At 49.0% G+C, this 22,770-nt stretch overlaps 1 protein-coding gene across 10 annotated transcripts in view; it reads right to left on the reverse strand.

Annotated features, from left to right (window-relative positions):
- The window catches only part of GNAS (GNAS complex locus), a 53,905-nt gene that overhangs the window by 11,803 nt on the left and 19,332 nt on the right, over positions 1 to 22,770 (reverse strand). For 4 of the 10 annotated variants that reach the window (XM_060078597.1, XM_060078596.1, XM_060078595.1 and 1 more), the window contains exons 1-2: positions 6,481 to 6,667; positions 2,688 to 2,760 (exon numbers count right to left, since the gene is read on the reverse strand). In XM_060078597.1, coding sequence (XP_059934580.1) covers positions 2,688 to 2,760; positions 6,481 to 6,619 — 212 coding nt within the window. In that variant the 5' untranslated portion in view covers positions 6,620 to 6,667. Of the gene's footprint in view, positions 1 to 2,687; positions 2,761 to 6,480; positions 6,668 to 9,023; positions 9,047 to 22,770 lie in introns of those variants that run through there. The other 6 variants (XM_060078593.1, XM_060078591.1, XM_060078592.1 and 3 more) reach the window with 3 other exon arrangements.

Consider the following 22,770-nt stretch of genomic DNA (forward strand, 5'->3'; position numbering starts at 1 on the left):
CATGCATCAGGGAGCTAAAGCAGTGATTTATCTCACAATTCTTTGGAGAATACAGCAGCGCCTAAGGCCCCTGACTGTCCCAGACCTCCATCTTCACCATGTTGCATCTGAACACAGACATGGGTGTTCTGGCCCATGATTTCCTGGTGCCAATATTAATTTCCTCCCTTTTTGTAGTCGGGAAACTACCTATGTTACTTCTATATAATTGCTCCCCATAAACTGTCATCAATTAAAAGTGTACCTGGACCGTAAGGCAACAAAAAAATAATTTAAAAGAATAAAACCCACTACCACCAACCCTCCCCACCCCCCAAAACCCAATCTTCATGAATGGTAGGAAATCCTCCTTGAAGGTGGGACGGGCAAGATGGCTTAAGCTGTCTACGTGGGTTTGTACTTGATTAGCTTATTAGCTCAACCAGTGTTAATGGCACTTTTAAAAAAAAAATGTAAGATAGAGAGTTAGCGTTGAGTTAGGAAAATCCGCATTTGACCTCTGTATTTCTGAAGGTCAGATTAATGACATGTTACTCTGCAGATGTACTTGGCACAGCAGTCTGCGGACAGTTAAGGCAAATGTAATAGCTCAGCCCAGCCCTGACAAAGCGCACACTTATGGAGGAAGGAGGGAGAGACCCTGCACCACACAAAACACCCTTTCGTGGATGGATGTCCCCGCTTCACAGGGAATTCCTAGTGGAGAAGGAAACCGCTTTTGTTGCAATACCACAGCGAGGAAAAAGAAAAAAGGAGGCTCAGTTGGACAAGATAAAAATAAGGTTTCTAGACTCACATAAAGAATTCCCCTGTATGTCACTTTCACGGGCTAAATTTAACATCCTCGGAGATTACCTATGGCTTCCTCTACAAAGCAGGCAAACTGGGAATGTCACTTCCTCTTTTGAAAAAATAGAAAAGAGAAGTTCTGGTTTAAATGCCTCGTCTGCATTACAGACGGGCTCACTTAGGAAGGAGAATCCTTTCCCTAAAAATTAAAAAAGTTTAGGGCAATCTGCAGAGTAATACAACTTGAAGTGAATTATGTCAGGGATGTCCTACCTTCTGTTGGACGGGAGCTAAGGTAAACAGCGGCTGCTGCATCCTTTTAAAAAATTCGAGCCATGTCCAGTTTTAATCAAAATATTTATCTAGAGGGTACATGGTCAAATTATTTTTGCTTAACTAGCCTCATGAAGAAGCTCTCCCCAGCAAGTTGCAGGGGGGAAAATTATGCAAGATTTTTCTTTAGATTACAAAATCAGAGCAAGAAGCCTATTCAGGTTTTTTGTTTTAATTGACGGATGGCAACTCTGGTGGCAAGGCTTTAGAAATTAAGAATTTCAGAACTGGTTTGTGACAAGTGAACTGACTTCTTTAATTAACAGCACGTATGTGCGTATCAGTAACTCATCAGGAGCCATTCATACAATTAATAGTCCATCCCTCTGAATTTTAAAGCTTAAAAAGCATACTAAACTAAAATGTCCATTTGTATGGGTGATGTCATCCTTTTCTCCACCCCCCTATTTGGTCTAAGAAATTCTAGAATTTTCCATAAAGAGCTTGTTTTCCATAAACTGCCTTCAGCGCAGTTCTTTTACCTCTGAAAGGTGATAAAATTCATCTTTGTCGTGTGTCCCCCCCCCCGCCCCGCCCTTAGTAGGCGACAGTAACTTTTTTTTTAAACTTGTTTCTTTTGGGTGCACAACTGAATTAAACTATGCCCCTTTGACTCAACCTTCCCTTTTGAAACCAAGGGGGAATGCAACTTTCAATTGAATCCAGGTTTAAGAAAGGTAATAGGATTGCTAACCAACTACTAACTGCAAACTAGTGCCTTCAGGTGTTTGTAATCTAGTGAGGTTAACTGCTCTCACCCCCGTGAAAACAGAGGCTGGGTCTGGGGAGACTTGTGCCCCTTATTTGCATCCTTCCAGGCAAGTAGAACGCCATTCCCATCTTTTAGGTCCCTGATACAGGCACTCTCTCGTTTCATCTTTATTCTCACTGCGGTATTGTCATATTGTCCTATAGCAAAATGCCCTGAAGGACTTTTCAAAGGCAAAAGTACCTCTTGGTCTGGCCGGAAGTGCCCAACTCCCAGACTTTCCATCATTTAAACGTCTCCTTTTTCTTTTCTTTAGGCAAGACCATCGATTTTTAAAAAGCGAAACAATGATTTACCCATGATAATTCCAAAGGGGGTGGGGGGTGGGGAATGAGGAATTATGAGCAAGGGCTGACTCTTCCAACTTAGTTTTATGTGAGAATATTATTGAAACCATGTTTCCCTAGTAGTTTACAACATCCTGCACTGGTGCATTGCGCTGAAATGTGCTTGGGGGCGGGGGGCGTCTCTGCAGTGGTCAGCATCACCAGGCAAAAAGGGTGGCCACGGCCAGCGTCAGCTATGTCTGAGACCCACTGCACCAAAATTCTGCCGCAGACCCGTCACAGGGCCAACACTGGGGCTTTATTATTATTACTGTTTCGTTGCTGCACCAAAGAGTAAAAGGAGGGAGAGGAGAACAACGCCTAAAGAGCTCTTCCCTGAATTTTCTAACATGTAGGCTGAAAAAAATCAAGCGGACGTTGCCCAGCCCCCAAAAGCTACCTAAACTTCCTGAAGGTTAGTATCCAATGTGCTATTCTGCCTGTGCCCTTGCCACAGATTTGACACTTACTCTCCATTAAACCCATTAACATGCAGGATCCTCATTTGCTTCACGATGGTGCTTTTACCAGATTCTCCAGCACCTAGAAAATGAAAGTAAGTCTCAGGTTAAGAGGGAGGCATTTTACACACTTTGGGCAGGGAGGAGAGAGAGAGGACTGCCGTTTTCTCCATAGAAGCAACACACAAAAAACAAACAAGAGACTTGCAAATTTCCTTGACATTTCGACGCAGAGAAAATGAAATAAACATCCAACTTTGTGTGTACCTGCAGTATTCCACCATCAAAACAACAAACAAGAATTAAAGGTTTTGCTTTGTTTAGGTGTTTTGTTTTCTTCTTTTTATTTTTCCTTTTGGTTGCCTTAAAATTTGTGGGGTGGGCAAAGGGGCAAAGAAAGAATGACGCAATTCTGTCATGGGGGGGGTCAAGAAAATTGCAGTTAAAGCCATGAAACTGGATGTTTGAACTATGAGCGTTCACTGGTAAAAATGTACACATTAATGTATACGGCCACATAATTCACTGCTTGTCAGATGTTTCATGGTTAAAATACCCCAGTATTCACAAACAATGCCCCGGCCCTGCAGGCGCCCCCAGATCACGTACTGACGCAGCAACTGCCTCTTCAACATTTTCTCAAGGCTGCTGCCTTCTCTGCAGGGTTCTCGCCCCCTGGGCTACTTAAAAATCAACCCCTAAGCCCCATAATATTACATTTTATCCACTTCTCCACACCCCTCCCCCTTTCCTGCTAACTTTATTTTTCTAAAGATAAACTCTCTCAGGATACAACAACCATGGCGGGGGGGACACCACTGATTTGCTGTCACCTTCTCGAAAAAGACATTTAAATATTAAATACAGGGCTTGAGAACTACCCTATTAGCATGCTAAAAGGACAGGACTTTAATCAGAAGGGAAAATATTCCTGGGAACCACTGAATTTTCAAAGATTCCAAGCCCTTCCCAACGAACAGAGCTAGAAGGGGCACATGCCCCCATTTTAAACCACCTTTCATTTGTAAAAACATATATTTTTATGGAAAAAACACAGTTCCACCAAGCTAGAAGGAGGATTGCTAGTTTCTCATTTTCTGTTTTTGCAAATGGATACTCTCTCCAACAACTAACCCTGAGGGGACAATTTTTTGTGCTCCTCAAGCACAAACCTGTTTGGTTTTTTAGTCCTCTTTTTCACTTTTAATTTTATTAATTGTTTTGTTTTACTGCCCAGAGAGCAAAGCATTCCTCCTTCTCTTGCCTTTTCACAAGGCTGTAATCAATATCTGTAAAAAGTTAAAATCAGTTTCCACAGAAACATTGATTTCAAAGCAAACATTCTATCTTAATGAGTCTAACTCTCATAAATTAAAATATTAAAGGTACGATTAAGAGATTCCATGAAGAGAATACAGTCTTAATCAGAATCTCCAACACTCTCGTGTTAAAATGTGTATCACCTCTCTTTACAGGCACAAACAGGTCCGTGCCTCAGTTTCCACATTTAGGAAATTAGAGAATTGGACTGAAAAATTACTGCAAGATCTTTTGTGGTACTGTAATTCACTCAGATTTCATATCATTAAATTAAAAAAGAGGATTCTGGGCATCACTACTTTTCCTTTTTTGTGTGGGGGGGCATCATTTGGTGAGAATCACGATTTAAAGATGCAAAATATGTGGCGCTGCCTTGGGCTGCAGACCCCCATATGCCAGAGCCTTCAATAAATTATGGTAATAGGGCTAGGACACCTGGGAAAGGTTAGCCCAGTGACGCCAGGTGTGTTCAGAGCAACAGTCTCAAGTGAAGACTTTGTGATCTCCGTGCAACGGTGTTAGAAATTTAAGGTACCATTAGCATCACACTTGTTAGTATTCAGATAGCAGAAGTGTTCCTAGGAAAGATTCTAGACTTTTCTAGGCTTATACTTTGAAATCAAATTACATGCACATTAACATTCACATACCATAGTTCCACCTTTAGAAGTTTTTGACAACACCTCAACATACGTACCATTTAATTATTGTAATTGCAAATGCATAAACACACACCAAAGGGACTTATTTTCACTTAATAATTTTCTGCTTTACATAAATCTGGACCCAGGAGAACAAAGACGTGACCCATCCAAAAAAAAAAAAAAAAAAAAAAAAGAGCAAAGCAGACGCCACCACAAAGAAAAAAACAGCCCTTTACAATTTATTCTTCATAATCAGGCTGTTCTGTTGATATGTGACCATGAACTAGGTCTTAACCTAGCAAATTCACAAATTAACTCAGATAGCCAAATTACTAAGGAAGTGGAAAACTTCCATACTAATTAATGCTTGTGTAATTCTTCTGGTTATTTCAACAATTTCTTTTATGCTTCTTTTCTTTATTTTCCCAAAGCAGCACCTTTAAGACAAAAGGGGGAAAGACCATCTCCTTACAGTTCACACACACACACACACCCCGCGTTTTTTTTTTTTTTTTTTTTTTGGCCAAGAAAGAGGAAAAACCGCAATCAAAAGAGAAAACCCCAAACCAAACAACCAAATGTCACTTGACAAACAACTAATGTAGTCTCATCTCCTTCCACCTGGAAAAAAAGTCTTTTCCTTAAAGCGTTCTCAATCCCCCTCCCACCTTGAAAAGGACAAAAAAAACCACGCCATTTCCAGACCAAGAAGCCATTTACAGACAAATGTCATTTTCCAGTTCTGATTTGTGCATGTCTTTTTTTTTTTTTCTTTCCATTTTTTTCACAAAGCACTCTCAATGTGGCCGACTAACAGGAAAATGTGTGTGTGTGTGTGTGTGTTAATGGTTTGGGGGGGCGGCAGCTGCTACAGTTAATTCTCTTCTTTGCTTTTCAAAGAGCCTGCATATCTGGAAGGGGAAAAAAGGTCATACTGTAAAATGACGTGTCATTTGGCTTCACTGGGCACTTAGAGTACTAACTCCATTTTTTTTTTTTTCGGCCTTATTTTATTCGATTCTCCTTCTCTTCCTTCCACGGCCCGGCCCGGCCCGGCCCGGGACACGTCTGCTCCGCGCACACAGTGTGTCCTGCCCGCAACGCACCAAGTCGCGCCCAGCGGCCGCCGCGCTCCCTCCTCCGCCCGCCCCCCCCTCCGGCGCCACGACTCGCCCGCGCCCCCTCCCCCTCGCTGCACCACCTTTACCACTCCGAGCCCTTCCGAGGGGCTGATGTCACCCGCCCCCACTCTCCTCGGCCACTTCTCCCGCCGAACCTCCCCTCGACGAGGCCCCCTCAGCCACCGCGGCGCCCCCCCCCGCGTCACCCCCTTCTCCGCCGGCCCCTCTCGCTTTCTCCCCTTCCCTCTCCCAACAAATCACACACCCAACGGAGGCGGGTCCCCCTCCCTCGGCCCGCCACCCCATTTCCTGTCCCCGAAACCCTCTTTTTGTCGCAGTCTCCCGAGCCCTGTGGGACTCCCCCTCCCCCTCCCCAACACGCACCCGAACCCCTGGCGTCGTGTAGGCCTCGCGGAAAAAGAGAGAGAAAAGAGCGAGGGGGAGGGCGAGAGAGAGACAGAGAGCGAGCGGCCACGGGAGGGGGACCCGCGCCCGCGTCGCCACGGCCCCCGGACCCATTTTGGGCCCCCGCCCGGCCGAATGGCGCCCCGGGGTCCCCCTTCCGGCCTCGCCCCCGGGAGACTGAGCCCGCGGGCGGGCGGCGGGCTCGGGAGCGCGCGCCCGGGGCGGGGGGCGGGCTCGGCGCGCGCGGCCTGCGGGGCGCCCCGAGGGGCCCCCGGGCCGGGCCGGGGCCGGCGCCCCCCGCCCCGCCCTTACCCAGCAGCAGCAGGCGGTGCGTGGCCCGGTAGACCTGCTTGTCCTTCTGCAGCTGCTTCTCGATCTTTTTGTTGGCCTCGCGCTGCGCCTTCTCCTCGTTGCGCTGGTCCTCGGTCTTACTGTTTCCGAGGCAGCCCATGGCGGCGGCGGCGGCGGGGCGCGGGGCGCGGCCGGGCTGCGGCGGCGGCGGCGGCGGCGGGGCCGGGCGCGGGCGGCCTCACGCGGGCGGAGAGGGCCGGGGCAGCCGGGCGGGCGGGCCGGGCGCGGGCTTGGCTCCTCGGGGAGGAGCGCGCGAGGCGGACTGCGGGCCGCGCGGGGAGGGTGGTGTCGGTCTGACCGAGCCGAGCGCGCGGCTCCCAGCCCCTCGAGCCGAAGCCGAGGGGTCTGATGGCCGCCGCGGACCGAGGCGGACCAGAGCAGGAGCTGCGGGAGCTGCTGCCGCCGCTGCCGCCGCCGCCGCTCTTATTGCCTCGGCCGGGGCCCCGCCGCCGCCCCGACCCAAAGCTCCGCGGCGGGCGGGGGGAGGCGGGGGGAGGAGGAGGCGGCGGCGGCGAGGGGGGTGGAAGGAGGAGGAGGAGGAGGAGGAGGGATGAGGAGCAGCCGCGGCAGCGGCCGCGGCGGCGGGGAGGGAGGGAGCTGGCGGAGGGCGGCGCCCCCCCCCGGGTACCCGGGGAGGGGGTCCCTCTGCCCGCGCCCGGGACGGGCCTGGGAGACGCCCCCTCGCCCCCCTGGCTCGGGCCCCAAGCGGGGCTGGCCACGGGGGGAGAGGGGGCGTCTCCGAGCCAGTGACGACCCCTCGCACGACGCCAACGCTCCACCCCCCGGGCCGCGTCGCCCAGCGGCCCCCGAGGCCGAGCCCCCTCCCCCCTCCCGCGGGCGCCGCCGAGGGGCCGGGGTGGGCGGAAGGGGAGGGAGCGCGAGCCAGAGCCCGGACTTAGGAAATTTTTCGAAAAGAAGAGACAGAGAGAGCTAGAGAGCAGGGAGTGTGGAAGAAGCGAGGCGAGCACGAACCAAAGGACAGAGCAACCGAAAAGGAAAATGTGTCCAAACACACACACACAAATACTCAATAAAACTCCACACTACACAGCGATGGTGGTGTCTGGTGGCGGGGAGGGGCGGGGGTCTGACTAGATGAGCTGCTCATCGCGCCCCTGGCGCTGGGCGCCATGGCCCGAGCCGAAGGCACCCGAGGTCCCGGGGCGCCCACGGCCTCTGCGCTTGGCCCGGCCGCCCACGAAGGAGAAGAAGGCGCAGCCCAGGAACATTCGGAAGCAGCAGGTCGCCCCAAAAAAGAAGCCGCAGCCGCGGCCCTGCTCCGGGCGCTTCTGCAGTAGGAAATCGAGCACCCACGCGGGGCTGCGCACGGAGAGGACCAGGAAGGTCAGGAGCGGCAGGTGGGCGCTCAGCGCGCTGATCTTCAGCAGCCCGGACCCCCACACGGCGCCCCTGAAGCCTCGCAAGGCGTCGAACAGGTCGTCCTCGTCCTCGTCGCTCGAGTCCGTGTCCCACTCGATCCAGATCCTACTCGTGGCCCCGACGCCGGCGCCCACGCCGCCCCCGCCGGCGCCCTCCGCGGCGCCCTCGTCTGCGCCGGCGGCGGCGGCGGCAGCGGCGGCGGCCTCCGGGCCTCGGGCCTCCTCCTGGGCTTCTGGCACCTTCTTCTTCTTCTTCTTCTTCTCCTCCTTCTTCTTCTTCTTCTTCTGCATCTTCTCCAACTTCTTCCTCTCCTTCTCCTTCTTCTTCTCCTCGTTTCTTCTCTGCTCCAGTAGCTTCTTCTCCATCTTCCGCCGCTCCTTTTCGGTCAGCAACTTCTCGGAGGGCGCCTCTTGCTCTGGCTTCTTGGGGGGCTTCTCGGTGTCCCCTTGCTTCCGCGGCGCGCGCGGCTCGGCCAGCGCTGCAGCCACCGCCGCAGCTTCGGCAGCCACCTCGGCCGCAGCCAACGCTATCTTCCTCTCGCTCTCCACCGCCCAAGCTTTGATCTTCATGGCCATCTTCAGCATGGTGGCTCGGCCACCTCGGGGTGCCTGGCTCTCGCCTGGCCCGGGCGCCCTGCTTGCCCCCGGCCTCGGGCTGGCCGGACCCCGTGCGCCCCGTGTCGGGGGAGTCGGCTGCGATCCCCGCTGCGCTGCCCCGGGGCCGCGGAGCGCGGCTGCCGGGCTTCGTTCGGGCTGCTGGGCTGGCTGCCTAAGAGTTAGCGCCAAAAAGGGTGAGCAAACGAAAAAGGGGCGAGAACAAACCAAAAAGCACCCAACAACACGAGAAATCAAAAAGCAACAAGAAATGTCAAACAACTCAAAAAAGAAAAGTGCAGAGGCGCGATGGCACGAGGTTGCTGTTACCCTCAGGCGCTCCTTGGTTAGGCTCTTGGGCACGCCAATGGAGAAGAGAAAAGAGAAGAGAGAGAGAATTGGGGGGTGCCCGGGAGGCGCGGGCAGGGCGGCAGTGCTGGGGCGCCCCTGCCCCGTCCCGGCCCCGGTGGCTATTTCCCCGCGCCGGGCGACTCGCACTTCCGCGGGAGGCCACGGTGCCCCCGGACTTACATGTGAGTGAGGTGCACTCACACGCAAGGCAGCGCCTGCCTGCCTGCCTGCCGGCCGCCCGCCGCCGCCCCGCGCTGGGACAGGGGTTCGCTCCAGCCGCGGCGCCGCAGCCCGGAGCCAGAGAGCCTGAGAGCCAGCGAGCGAGCCGCGCCGGGCCGGCCACCTGACGCAGCCCGCTCCGCGGTGCCGACGCGACTGAGTGTCCCCGCCGGAGAGCAGCGCTCCTAAGCAGCCCGATGACGCCCCAGCCTCTTCAGAGGACGGACCCACCGTGGCGGCCCCTATAAACCGAAGGGGAAGCCGAAAAATCGGCCCGCCGGGGACGCGCCCAAACGGGCCGCCGCGCACCCCGGAGGTGCAGGCCGGTGCGGGGGCCACGCGGGAGTGGGCGCGGGGCGCGGGGGACTCGGTGGCGGGGTCCGAGGGGGCGCCCAAGGCGGTGGGCGCCGGACCCCGCCTCCCAGACCTGCCTCCCAATTTTCGGTGAGTGGTGTAGCCCTGGGCGGCGTGCAAAGTGTGCGACGGCGGCGCTTACCCCTGCTGCGCGCCTCCTTACCTCCAGCTTCCCGGTTAGCGCGCGCGGGGACCGCCACCCACCCCTCCCTCCCGGCGGCGCGTGCCCGGCAGCGGGTCGTCCGATGAGAGGTGTTATGTGAGCGCGAAAAACGAGCATCGCAAGAGCAAGCAGGCGCCGGCGACTCAAGAGCTGAGCGGTGGTGGCCGGGGCCGCGCGGTCTGCGCCCCCGGAGTCCTCCTGAGCGGGACAGGTGGCGGGCCAGGGCGTCCCGGTTATACGAGGCCGGACCGGGGTGCCGCGGGGGGATGCTCTGGAACAGACGGAAAAGTATTTTATTGAACACGAATTTCTTTGAGAATTGTTTAAAGACTTTCAGGTGTCCCACCCCAGCCCTGTCCCATATGAGGCTGCGGTACAGCGCAGTGGGTGAAGAGCCGTGACAGCAAGTTCTCAACGACTCGGCCGCGGCTCACTTTCCCTGGGACCTTGGTTGAGTCTCCTGGTTGAGCCCTGCGCGTGTCTGCTTGGGTACAATTCATTCATTCAGTCAATAAAAGTTTGGTCCGTGCGGCCCACCTTGGGCCCAGGTGAGTCAAGAGTAGACCGGCCATCAGCCTAAGACTTGGCAACTGCCTTTGGTGGGTCACGGCTGCCTGCCGGTCAGCCCAAATCTACAAAGTAGTCGTCAACTCTCTCCTGCCTTTAACTTTCTTTCACTTCGAAACAGTAAAACTTTGGATGTTTGGGGGGATAGAAAGAAAGGAAGAGGCAGCCTACTTGTAAATGGAAACACAGCTAACATGCCTAGGGGGTGGGGTGATTGTTCGATTTGGTCAGAGGCCTTGAGTAAATTGTCCAAATAGTGTTGTTTTCTTTGAAAATAGACACTGTTAACCATTCAACGGGACTGCTGCAATCCCCCGCTTCTCCTCAGTTTGCTCAACTCAAAGTAAGAAAAGTTGTGACAGATGAAGATGTCATCTAATATTGTTCTTGGCCCCATCCAGTACACCTCTACCCCCCTTCTACAAGGCCTCACCTTATGGACCTGAAAGACAGCGGAGGGCAAGTCAAAGCCAGCAGAGAACACTTGGAATTAAGAACAGGAAGCGAAGTCTTCACGCCAGACCCTCATGATCTACATCTGCTACCTCGCCTGACTGCGGGTCTCAGACTCTCTCGAACTCTACAGAAAAGTTGCTGCGTTTGCCCTTTCCTCCTCACATCCGAACAAACCAGGTCTTGATCACACTCTGGATATGGCCTCTCCTTCTTACACAAAAATACACCTTCTTTCGACAAAAACTCAAAGGAACTACCGTTCGTCTAAACAAAAGCCGATAAAAATATTTACCCTATAGACGGGAATGTTCTCCTAAGCAAATTCGACAGTAAGGCTGTTTGAAAAGATCATGACACAATCATTCACCAACTAGATTAGAAACTACCTAAAGACGGGGCCCAAGTTTTATACCTTTATACATTAAATAAAAACCTGTTGGTTGAATTTGATTAATCAACTGATTGTCATTTTTAAAAATCGGTGAAGACTTATAAGGAGGAGGAATAGGCCAGAAATTTTTGTTATGCTCCATTTGTTCCAAAGCATCTTCCTTCCTGCTTCTAATGTGGCAAAGCGCAAATACATTGTATTTAAGAGGAAGAAGGTAAATAGTAACCAATACAACCTTGATACTTATGCCAGTAGCTACACATTACTACAATGAATATAATGAAGGCTCCTTATTTGGAAATCCCTGAGTTGGGTTACCATCTCCCCCCTTTTAGATAAATATCACACCTGAACTTTGAAAGGAGTGAAGCTGTCCCATGTCATATACTGACATATATTCCAGGCAAGGCACAATCGGGACTATTGTCCTAGAATGTATAAAGCAAGGTCAGGCTTCAGTCATTTCAACTTCTAACCTGGCCGGCCATCCTTGAAAAAAAAAATTTTTTTTAAGTGTAGGTTTCACCTATATTTTATTATGACCACCCACTGATGGACAAATAAAGCATTTACTTTGTAAATAAATGACAGCAGGTGGAATCAAGGGTTTACAGGTAAGCAAAGGCCACTAAGAGCTCTGAAACACAAGCTCGTTTGTGGTCTGTTCAGCTTTCTGTTTTCACCCGACACAAAGTGAAAGATGAGATTTTTACTTAATTGGCGTGGTGAGCTGATACCGTCTACAGTTTTCAGTCTAGCATTTGACCTACCTGGGTCTTAAACATTTTAATAAAAAATTTTTTTAAAAAGGCTTTCAGGTTTGGAGGCCACCATGCATGACCTTTTCATATGAATTAGTAATTTATTTTAATAGGTTGTTACCATTTTAAGTGCCTGGTTTATGCTTTGCGAGTGAGCAATCCATTAGCATAATTCTTGGAACAGTCCAGACTCTAGAGTTTTCCAGTGGAAGGGGCCTCTTTTTTGGCTCAGGGAGAGATGGAAGTTGTGGAAATTTTAAGCTCCAGAGAGGGGCAAAGGGCCAGAATGTCCTGGGTGTAAAATGCCTGGTTCAGGTGACTTGCTTCATGCCAAAGCCAGCAAGTTGGGATAATAACACAACAGTAACCTAAAGCACTAGGTCACCTCACGATACAACTTGGTAAAACAGATGGGGGTCCCACCGCTATACACAGGGCCGGCCTAGCAAAAGCTCTTTCCAGCAATGCATATTTTACAACAATGGATGGATTTGCATGTCATGTCGGGGTTTGAATTTTGTGGTCTTGTAAGCTTCATATTTATGGGTGGATGTGTTCCTTGGCTCTTTTGCATCTTCCTGTCTGAGAAAGAATGCCTCGTCTGCTCTTAAAAGAAACAGACTCGCTATAGCTTAGTATCTTGAAAACGTTTTTACACTTAATGATGTAATTCAGTTTTTGGACAAGGGTGTTCTTTTTGGCCTTTCATTAGATGGGGTCACTGTAAGATCCCAGAGAAAACAGAATTATAATATTATTTTAATAGCTTAGGAAACATAAATAGGTTTCCACTGAAACAGAAACCTTAGCTGTAAGGTTTTAATAATAGTGCTTAGCACTTCAATGGTGCTTTCTGTCTTTAAAGCACATTTCGCACTTTATTTAACTAGAATTACTGAAATTGTTGCAAATGAATGTGACTTGAAGCCTGCACAATACCGATGATGAAGCAGGTATTGTAAAAAACCTTTTCCTAGTCCCAGTTAATCCCCGGGAGAAGGTTCTATTACTTAGGACCATAAAGTTCTTAAAAATCTAATGTAGTGATTACCTAGGGCATTTTTTCCCCCTTGTCATATTCACTAGTTAATAATGGCAACCACAAAGTAATCCAAAACTGGCAATTCAGAACTAAACATGGTGCTCAAGTTAGCAAAACTTCATTTCAAAAGCCCTGACATTAAGGGACTAACTACAAGGCCATATGAAATCTCCCTATTTAATTTCTATCAACTAATTTTAAAAATAATTTGTTTTTAATTTAGAATATACTCGAATCCAAACAAAATATAGGGGCACATTGGCCAATGTGTTTGGACACAATTTCTTGAGCCAGTGGCTTTGACATACCAATCAAACATCTACTTAAAACCACAGTTCACAAAATGAGGGCAGTTGGGACTTTTGTGCCTTTATGGATCTTCCTTGACTTTGATGTGTGGACACCATCGAAGAGAGGAACTTCCTGGTCTCCATGGATGCCCAGTTCCCAGGACGATTAGTGCCTTTCTCACAACATCCCAGGAGCCTCAGAGTAAGTGGGAGTGGACTTTTACCAAAGCCACCATCTACTTTAAAAGGGGGAAACAATAAAGTAGAGACTATGTGCATTACAGTGTTCCTTTTAAAAACTTAAACCTAAATAATATGATACATATGGTAGCCTTGAAAAGATTCTAGACGGATAATTTGGATTAGGGGTTTACTGACATCAACCACAGACCAATGGACCCACTTACTGGAGATCTTGGTGGGGGAGCAAAAAGATGTAAATTTGTTACCACTCTATAGCAGGAACGTTGATTTTCCTAAACTAAAATATCTTTAGCTTCCCTTGGGGGCGGGATTTCATGAGGACTACGGTAATGGGAAAGCCTGTTGCTTAGAACTTTTAATTTGGCCTTGAGGATGGAAACTCATCCAGGATGGGGAATAATGCAGGGAGGACTAGTTAAAAACAGGTGCAGGTCAGCTAACTTTTGTTTTTATTTACAAGATGCCTTATTTAAATGACATTTTGATCCAACATCTTACTTAACAAGTACCAACAGGAAAAAACATAACAAAAAGCAAGTTGGCGCAATCAAGAGAGTCTCAAAGTCCTAATAAGATCTCTGTAGATAAAAGAAGCTCTTTAATTGCTCTGATTTTAAAGATTTTACTGTTTTTTTTTTCTTTTCTTTTCATTGCATTCAATTCTTCAAATTAAGCCCCATATAATTAAGAGTTCAGAGCGTTAAACACTCTGGATGAATCAGGTAATAAATTTCCTTTCATTAAATGCTGCTTTGTGTATACATATATACATAGGAAACAACTGCTAAATACAACTTTTACATCTTGGGGTTTTACTTTATTTACCTACCAACCAAGCATGGGTGACCGTTTTCAAACAGGCTTGCGCTTAGTTACTAGCCTCAGTTTGGGACAAGTGACATTCTGACAGGGCTGTAGGTATCACCTGCCTTCGTAGCTGAACCCTCCTCTCTAAACCCACTTCTGCCTGCTGTTGGTAAACCCGGAATTAAGCAATTAATGGGACATAATTAGTCACACGTTTAATTTATCTAAAAATGTAGGTACCTTTTCATCTGTCTGTGTTTGCCCACACACGTTGAAATTGAAAAACGTGTAATTATAGTTTAGCTCCACCTCTTTCCCCGGGTTTTTATTTTGAGGGGGCACAAATGCTTGGCTCCCAGAGGATGAAGGCAGCCTCCTCCTTTGCACGTGGCTACATATACGTCCCAGCCAGAGGCTGTGCCCTCCACTCCCTCCCTCACTCAGCACTTTATGGAGGGCTTGGCAGCCTGCACAGCCCTCTCCCTGACAAGTCAGGAGCCCACTCGACTCAGCGGAGCCCAGATGGCACTGTGGCTTCCTAAGGTCTTTGCCGACCTCTGGAAGTTAGGAGGAGGAGAAAACTATCCAGCCAAAGCATCAGGCATTTGCAATCAGTCTGGGGATCAGATGAAAAGGAGATGTTTTTATGAGCTACAGACCTCAGCTTTACCCACACCCACGTCCCAGGGTCTCTGCCCGCCGCCCAGAAAGGGGAAAGAGGCCTCTGCCCGCTTTCTCCAACATTCCTGTCTCTCAGTCGCTTAAGTCTCTACTACCTTCTCAGATTACGGCTCCTTTTGTGCTAATTACACTGAAAAAATTGAAAGAATGTCGCTGACTTTACAAAGAACACAAAGCAGGCTTGCTTTAAAAACTAAATATAGCCAATTTCTTTCAGAAGGCAGACAACTCAGCTTTCAAATGATTTGTACTATGTGTATTAACTGCAGATGGACAGTTATGAAGACCCAGGTGACAGAAGGGAGGATACATCTAACATGTGTGTTGCTCTGGGGGGCCACTTACATAAAATCCCAAATCTGGTTAATGATGAACTTTCCCCACCCCACCCACCAGCACTTAATTGTAAATTAAGACTTGCCACAGGGACTTCCCTGGTGGCCCAGTGGTTAGGGCTCCGCGCTTCCACTGCAGGGGGCGAGGGTTCGATCCCTGGTTGGGGAACTAAGATCCCACGTGCCGTTCGGTGTGGCCAAAACTTAAAAAAAGAAAAGAAAAGACTTGTCAATGATGGCAGACTAATAGAAGCTACCATGAAAAAGGAAAGGGATGGAATGCCAATGTGTAGAAAGCTATGTATTACGCAGGTAAAAATATAAATGAAAGGAAAAGAAAGTCTAACTTCTCACTCTGGGAGGCTGTGGCTGCCAGAGAATGAGAGGATGCTGTTTTTTGCAGCTCCTGTTCGCCATTATATAAGAAATGGTCTTTTAAAAGGAGAACTGGGAAGTGTCTGTTACTGGCCAAGAAAACTATGGATGACACCCCCGCCCTCCCTCTATGAAATCCTTTAAGGGTTAATAGGTGAACAGTAGCAGCTTGGAATGATTTATTTTTCTAAGGAACATTAAATACTGAATTGCTCATGCTGAAATAATGCCACAGCTGTGACCCTTAGGGCTGAATTTTGGACACCGGTACAAGTGACAGGTGTGCTCGATGTATGCCCAGCTTGGCTGAAGTGATGCCTAACTCAAGTCCCCCCCCGCCCCCCTCCCCCGATTAATTGGTGGGGACTCTGGAGCCAACCAGGAAAGGGCCTTTTGCCACGGAAGACCATGTGTGCTCAGCCGTCAACAAAAATGCCAGCCTTTGAGGGGGATGGAGGCCCTGCTCCCTGAATAGAAAACAAGAAAATCAAGACAGACCTCAGAAGACAGGGGAAAGAGGAAGTGGGAGCTGAGAGGTCTGATCAGGATCAGACCCTTCTAGGTTTTAAAGCAAACATATCTGTCCTATAATTGGCTCTTGGAGGATTTTAGCAAACGAAGCAAGCCCAGGATTCTAGGAAATGTGTCACCAAAATTGGTATTAGAGGAAGTGGCACAAAGCTAGAAATACAGAGTCTAATCTGTAACATACTAATTACACCTATTTTTATCCCAGGGATGCAGTGACCTAACACCAAGAAATGAAAACTCTAGAAAACTAGCCCTTCACATATACAAGACACGAACACCTTGAGGGCAGGGGCCACAGGGCAAAGGTTTCACTGAGTCCTTTAATCTGACCTGGGGTTAGAAATCAGCAGTCACGAAGGTAGTCAACTTTCAAGGGAACTCGGCAACAGTGGAGGAGGGCCACTGAGGCTCCAGACCAAACCTTGGGAGCTCTGGTATGAAGTCAGCATGCTGGTAAGAGGACAACTCTGGAATGTCAAAGTCTGGCCTGAGCAAAATGCCTATGGGGTGTCCTGGTCTGCAGAGGGCAGAAAGAAGGCTCTGCTAAGCCAAAAAGGAGGCTAGATGAAAAAGATTTCCTTGGTCCATCCCACCAGCCACAAAGGCCCTGGGTCCCTATCCTCCAGCAAGATGATGCCAGATGGCTGACGGACAGAGAACCACCTCCAAAAGTTGACAAATCTCCTACTTTGGGGACTGGTTCCAATAAGGATGCTTCTCACTATGATGGTTGAAGGCATCAACCAGCTTAAAGCAGCATTAGGTTTTTTGCTTCCTTATCCTGAAAAGACAAATCTCTACCTTCTGAGTACCAGGATATTTTCATAATTGTACTCTCTGGGAGTTGCTTCAAAAAGCCTAGCTGTGAAAGAATCTTTCAAAGGACGTTGATATAAAACTTAGTTGGGACACAAAGACATCTAATCTGCAAGTTAAATGGATATTCCATGTATTCATAACCATTCAAAGCATCCTAATGTCTAGAAAAACCTGACCCCCTCCTATCATGATGTTATTATTAACCCGGGCCTCAGGGGGGCGCCCTAGAGCAGGGGAACTTAAAGTCATTCTCGGCCTTAAAAGTGAATTTCTTAAACGGTTTTCTATTAGTTAAATCAGTAATTAGTCTAAATACATCATTTCAGTAATCTGCCATGAGTTAGTTGAATGCAAAATGGGGGGAAAAACTGGGCTAACTAGGGTGATCCCCAAGGACACTTAATGTTTTAATCTTAGATATAAGATAACTTTATATTTCATTTGCCTTGCACATTCTTAAATGTGTTAAATAGATATGTATTCCTCAGTCTGGCATAACTACATATCCTCTAGATTTACTGAGGGTACAGAAGGCAGACAGGGCAACTTTGTAAAAAAAAAAAAGAAGAAGAAGAAGAAGAAAGAAGAAAACTAAAGAATAGAACTCTACAACAAAAAGTTAGTTTCTAAAATGGATGCCGAAGTAGAAAAGATACTGAGAGAAAAATATATGTGTATTTCAGCAAAGCTACAAACACACCAAAAAGGTACCAGCAGCATGAAAACCCCAGGGGAACAAACAAAAAAATCACTCTAATTTATAGTAACTGAACCTTTGCTTTACCTTCCTCCCAACAGCTGATAATTCTGTGAAATCACCCAGCTGTCACTCCTTTCCTTTTAGAAACATGACACCGATTTGTCTTTATTAGAATTCAGAGGTCTGCTTGATGGGGCCCCTAATAAATGTAAGTCATCATCACTTCTTGACCTTTTTTCCCCTGAAGTTCTCGGTACGCGGTTAAACTGCTGAAAACTTATTTTCAAGGTTCTGTGACTGTAACATAAAAATAAAGGATCAAGGCTGGGTGGCTTTGGAGGTCTGAGCACATCTGGGCTCTGCCCTGCCTGCACCCCAGAGGGAAAATAAGGCAGATCGATTAGAAACAGCATCTGGGGGTAACAGCAACGCTCTGCTTTGGGCTGAGCTGTTTGCAAATAGGAATGCTCTGCACAAGACTGAAGTACAGCAGGGGGTGGGCCAAAGAGCCCTTGCCCCTTCCTCTGCCCCTCCTAGCATCCCCCTCCTCCCCCACCTGCCTGGCTATTGAGTGCCTTGAAAGAGCAGGAAAAAAACCTGTAGCCCAGAGAGCCTCAATTAACTATCCACATGAGAAAGAAACAAAAAGATTGATGATGGGGTCCTAGTTGTGGTGACTTTGAGATAAAAGGATGGGGGGCAGCTTTTTCAAGAAACTGAATCATGACCCTTTTTTTATAAAAGCAACACTTCTCGTCCTTATTTTTTCACTGGCTGCACTGGGCTGGTGGTACCCTAAAACAAAATGAGGGCAGGTGGCTTCAGCCTTCACCACATCCTAAGATGGCCGCAGGCACCAGACAAATCTTGACCCTGACCGTGATGTTGCCAAGAGCCTGGTCATAAAGATTCCCCTCTGCATGCCTGCCTGTGAAGACTGGTGTCCCCACCTCCCCTGTACCGAAGACTTCAGATGGCCGCTGCAGAGAAAGCAAGAGGGTCTAACATCTTATTCGTGTCCCCTCTACTTCCTCATTCCTCAGAGAGCAGAGGAATGGCTTCTAGGTCTGGCTTCTAGGTCTGTTCCCTCCAATTCCTAAAAATAAGTTTCCCTACGGCATTGGGTTGGGGGGATGTCAGGGTAGGTGGTCAGATGAGCTGTTGCTCAAATATTTGACAAACTGGCTGTCTGTGGACAAAACAACCAGATGCTTTTCCATGATTGAACTTTTGACCAAATTGATTGGATGCTTTGGTGTCAAGAAGACAAAAACTCAAGTCAAAAAGATCACCAGAATTGGAAATTTGTTGGCAACAAAAACAAAAAAACCATACTATAGTAGGAAGCATTACTTTTTCTAGCAACAAAACTCTGAGTTTTCAGGTTGTGCTAAATGACTCAAAATTTGCCAGAGTGAAGAGACGGCAGAGAGAATGGATTTTTTAAAAGGTTATATTGTTCCTATTTATTTGGCTTTGCTGCTGCCAGAAAGTGGCTTGGAGCCCTCTTTTTTAGCACTCTATAAAATGTAAATGGTCTAAATTAAGAAGCCATCTAATCTCAACCAATATTAATTCTGACATGAAAAATGAGACCAATTCTTCAAACAGGATTATGATCACCACCACCCGACATTAACCGATCACCTCACCCTGTTTCTCAAAGAACGGGATATTTTCCTTTTCCAAAGGGCCTATTTATTTCTAAGAGTGGACCAAAATCCTCACACACTTTCCTTATTCCGACATTGAAAAGGTACAGCCTCCTAACGTGGGCTGCTTTGACACCACCCCACTCCCAACTCTGCAAGCTTTTGTATCTTATTTGTCTTTTTTTGTTTTTTTGCTCCAAACTAAAATCCCTCTAAAATATCTAAACACCCCAACGGTCGTAAGTGGGGATGCCGCTCCTGCATCTTTCTCCTTGCAGACCGAACTGCCGGCTCCTAATATTGTTTTCCAAGCAGAAAAGGGAAAACTGAGAAAAATAACGATTTTTTTTCCTCGTGTTTTCTCCTCAACCGGTCCATTGAAAATCAACAGGATCACTGTTCCTCCGTCTATGCAGCAGGCAGAATCACTGTGCATCCAGATAAAGAATTTGCCTTTTGGCTGGGCTCAGATGGGGACACTGCAGTTGTTCTAGAAAAAGGAGGCATCTCTGCATCCCTGCAGTACCGCCTCAGCATCCCAAGACCACTACCCCCTCCCATAAGATCTTGCAGATGTTGCATTTGGCTTGTGAATCCTCTTGGTAAGTGCAGGGAATAAAGTGGCTTTACTCGGAAATGTCCGTCATTCACCTACCACACAAAGCCCTAAGTCCCTGCTGTTTCATTATCCTCTGCCCTGTAATAATCATCAAAATCAGAAGGGTCTCCAGAAGCACGATGATTCAGTGAGGGGCATAAGGGATCCCGGGAAAATCACGGATTGTTTGGGAGAAGTTGCTGCCTAGAGAGCCTCCCTGGGGAGAGGGGAATGAGGCCCCTCGGTGTTTATCACGAGGCTGCGGGGTGCTCTCTGTGGGCGACATCACTTTTAACAGAGCCATCGGGTAATTCAGTTACACAAAAGCAGCGGAGATGAGCAGGGTCAGATCATCTCTCCTGTTCTGTGTAGTTCTGTCCTAGAGACTCTCCAGCAGCCTGCACTTGGTGTTTGCAAGGCATGAAAGGGTCCTAAAACGGAGCAGGGGGCTGAAATAATGCACCTTCTATGCCTTTTTGTTTCCCACCCGCCCCTGCTCCCTCCATCCCTGGGGACCCGCGGGCAATGTGGATGCATGTGGGTGCTTTCTTCCTCACATTCCCAAGCCCAGGAGCTAAGGCTCTTTTCAGCTGAGGGACACTGCCAACAGGAATCCCAGGGCCACCTTCAGGGGCTGTGAGCAACCCAGTCGGGGGCGGGGGTGGGTGGGAGTTCCTGAGGGCTCAATGTCTAAGGTCAAGGCAGGGTGGGTGGAAGGGGAAATGGGCCCTTTCCCTGATTCTCGCTTGAGCTGAATGAAACTGATTAACATCTGCTTTCCACCTCTTTTCCCATCCCTAAAACGCCGCCTCTGCCCTCAGAACAGCAGCCCCAGGCCTGCAGGGTTCTCTCTGGCCTCCTCTGCAGCTCCAAGGCCCTGGAATGGCCATTTGAACCAAGCACCTGACTTAAAAAAAAAACACAAATAAAAACAACCCACCATTTTCAAGAATGAGACGTACGGCCACTGAAAACCCCTCGGCTGCTTTCAAAGCCGATGGAGCAGAACTCAAGCTAGACACCGCCCCCCCCGCCAAGGCTCGGGGTTAAAGTCACAGCTCACCCCACAGAGGGGAAGGGGGAAGCCGGCACCCAGCAGCTGGCTGAGTTCTGCCCTACCGGCCCTTCCTATGCCCGGCTCACCCCTGGCTGCAAACGGCGGGCCTGACCGGCGCAACGGGGACCGGGACCCAGGACCGTGGCGGGGGGCGCTTCCCTCCCTCCTTCAGTGTATACATCAGCCCGCGGTGACAGCCCGCTTTGCACTCCACTCGCATCTCTTTCAGAGCCCCCTCCCCTTCCCCCCACCACAAGCCTCCTCGGTAAAAAACCAAAAACCATCTCGTTCTTTCACCATAATTAAAGTGCTGTCAGGGAAAATGGCATGGCTGATTTTTGCCGCAGTGGAAATGACCCTCTGCTTTCCTCGCCTCTCATTTGCTAAAGTGGTCCTTTCTCTGCCTGAAATCAGGCCCTTTGGTGATGGAAATTTTAGCAGGAAGCTGAGAGTTCTAAGCAGAATCCTAACCTTGGGAGGGTGGGGAGAGAGATCGATGTTTTGGGAGCTGGCCCCTCTGCGGCAGCAGCCTAGGTGCTGCGGGGCTCTCTTCCCGGCTGCCGCAGCCTTCTGCCCCATCCACGCCCGGCTCCCTAATTACCAGACATTGTCAGGGGTCGCAATTTAGCCACATTTGGAGGTCGATTCTCCCCGTTGACTTATCTAAAGGGCAGGAGGAAGCTGCTTGGAAGGAAGTAAACAGGTTCTGGATCTGGGAAGATAAAATCCAAGCGCCTTCCTCGCTCGGAGGGAACGCGTGACTGCATATTTAATATCCTCGCCAGCCTGCGTGTTTGTGTTTGAAATAAAGCTATAACTTAGACGCATAATGAAATGCCCTCCTCCTCCCCGCCGAGTGCTCCCGAGCCCCTGGGTGACACTCTTGTCACGGCCACTGCAGTGCCCAGGGCTCTCTCTGGCAACGGCATCTCATCTCATTTTGTGAAAACGTCACCCTGTCCTGTTAGCTATCAGAGAGCTTTCTAAAAAGGACATTTCAGGTGAGCAATGCAGTAATGTTTAAGGGTGAAAAAAAAAGAAAAAAACATTAAAAAGAAAAGAACGAAAAGGAACCCAGGGCCCTGAGTACTTTTGAGCTGTGCCTTTGGAATCCATGACATATTATTCAAACTCGTATCATGTGAGGAATTCATAATATTCATCCCAGCCTTCAACTACTTCGATTTTAAGGAAACATTTCAAAATTAGCTTAATTTCCTTTTCCTAAATATCATGCATCTTGGAAAGGCCCCTTCTGAGTTTCACTGGGGAGCTTAACTGGCAGGCTTCCGGGTTTCTAGAAGGGTATGCTAATATCTGGCAAGTCAAAATGGCAATCCAGGCCTCCCTCAATTGAATCATTAGTTGTTAATGCACCTCTGAGTAACTCCAAGCTCAGGTGTGAAACCAACCCAAGTGTCACTAAAGCACCACTTTTTCCTCGGGCTGCAACGCGGGATGGTGGGGCTGTTTATGTAACACGCCAGCAGCAAGCTTGTTTTTGCTGCTTCATTATTTGCTGGCCTGGACTCCTGCCTCCTTGCTCCTTTCTCCCCCCAGCCCCAGACTTTTTTTTTTTTTCTTCCCCTTTTTAGAGAAAGCAAAGCAGCTGTATAGTACTCAAATCTTTTATTTCCTGACTATGCTGTGTGTCAGAGCAGTGGACGCTGGAGAAAAACATGGGGCTTGTTATTACCGGCCTGAGCCGGAATGAGTCAGGCACCCGAAGCTTCGATCTGGACCTGACTCTGCCATTCGGATGGGGCCCCCCTCCTACCACCCACTAAGCTGTACCTGGAGAGCTGGGGTGGGGGAGAAAGCCCTGGGGTCATGGGTCAGGGGAGAGGGAGCCAGTTCGCTGAATTTACTGCATTGGGGGTGCACAGAGCTGGGCTGGGGAGCATGGGGCTCAGGTGTCGACTGCC

This window comes from Mesoplodon densirostris, chromosome 16, assembly GCF_025265405.1.
Source record: "Mesoplodon densirostris isolate mMesDen1 chromosome 16, mMesDen1 primary haplotype, whole genome shotgun sequence".
Taxonomy (NCBI): domain Eukaryota; kingdom Metazoa; phylum Chordata; class Mammalia; order Artiodactyla; family Ziphiidae; genus Mesoplodon; species Mesoplodon densirostris.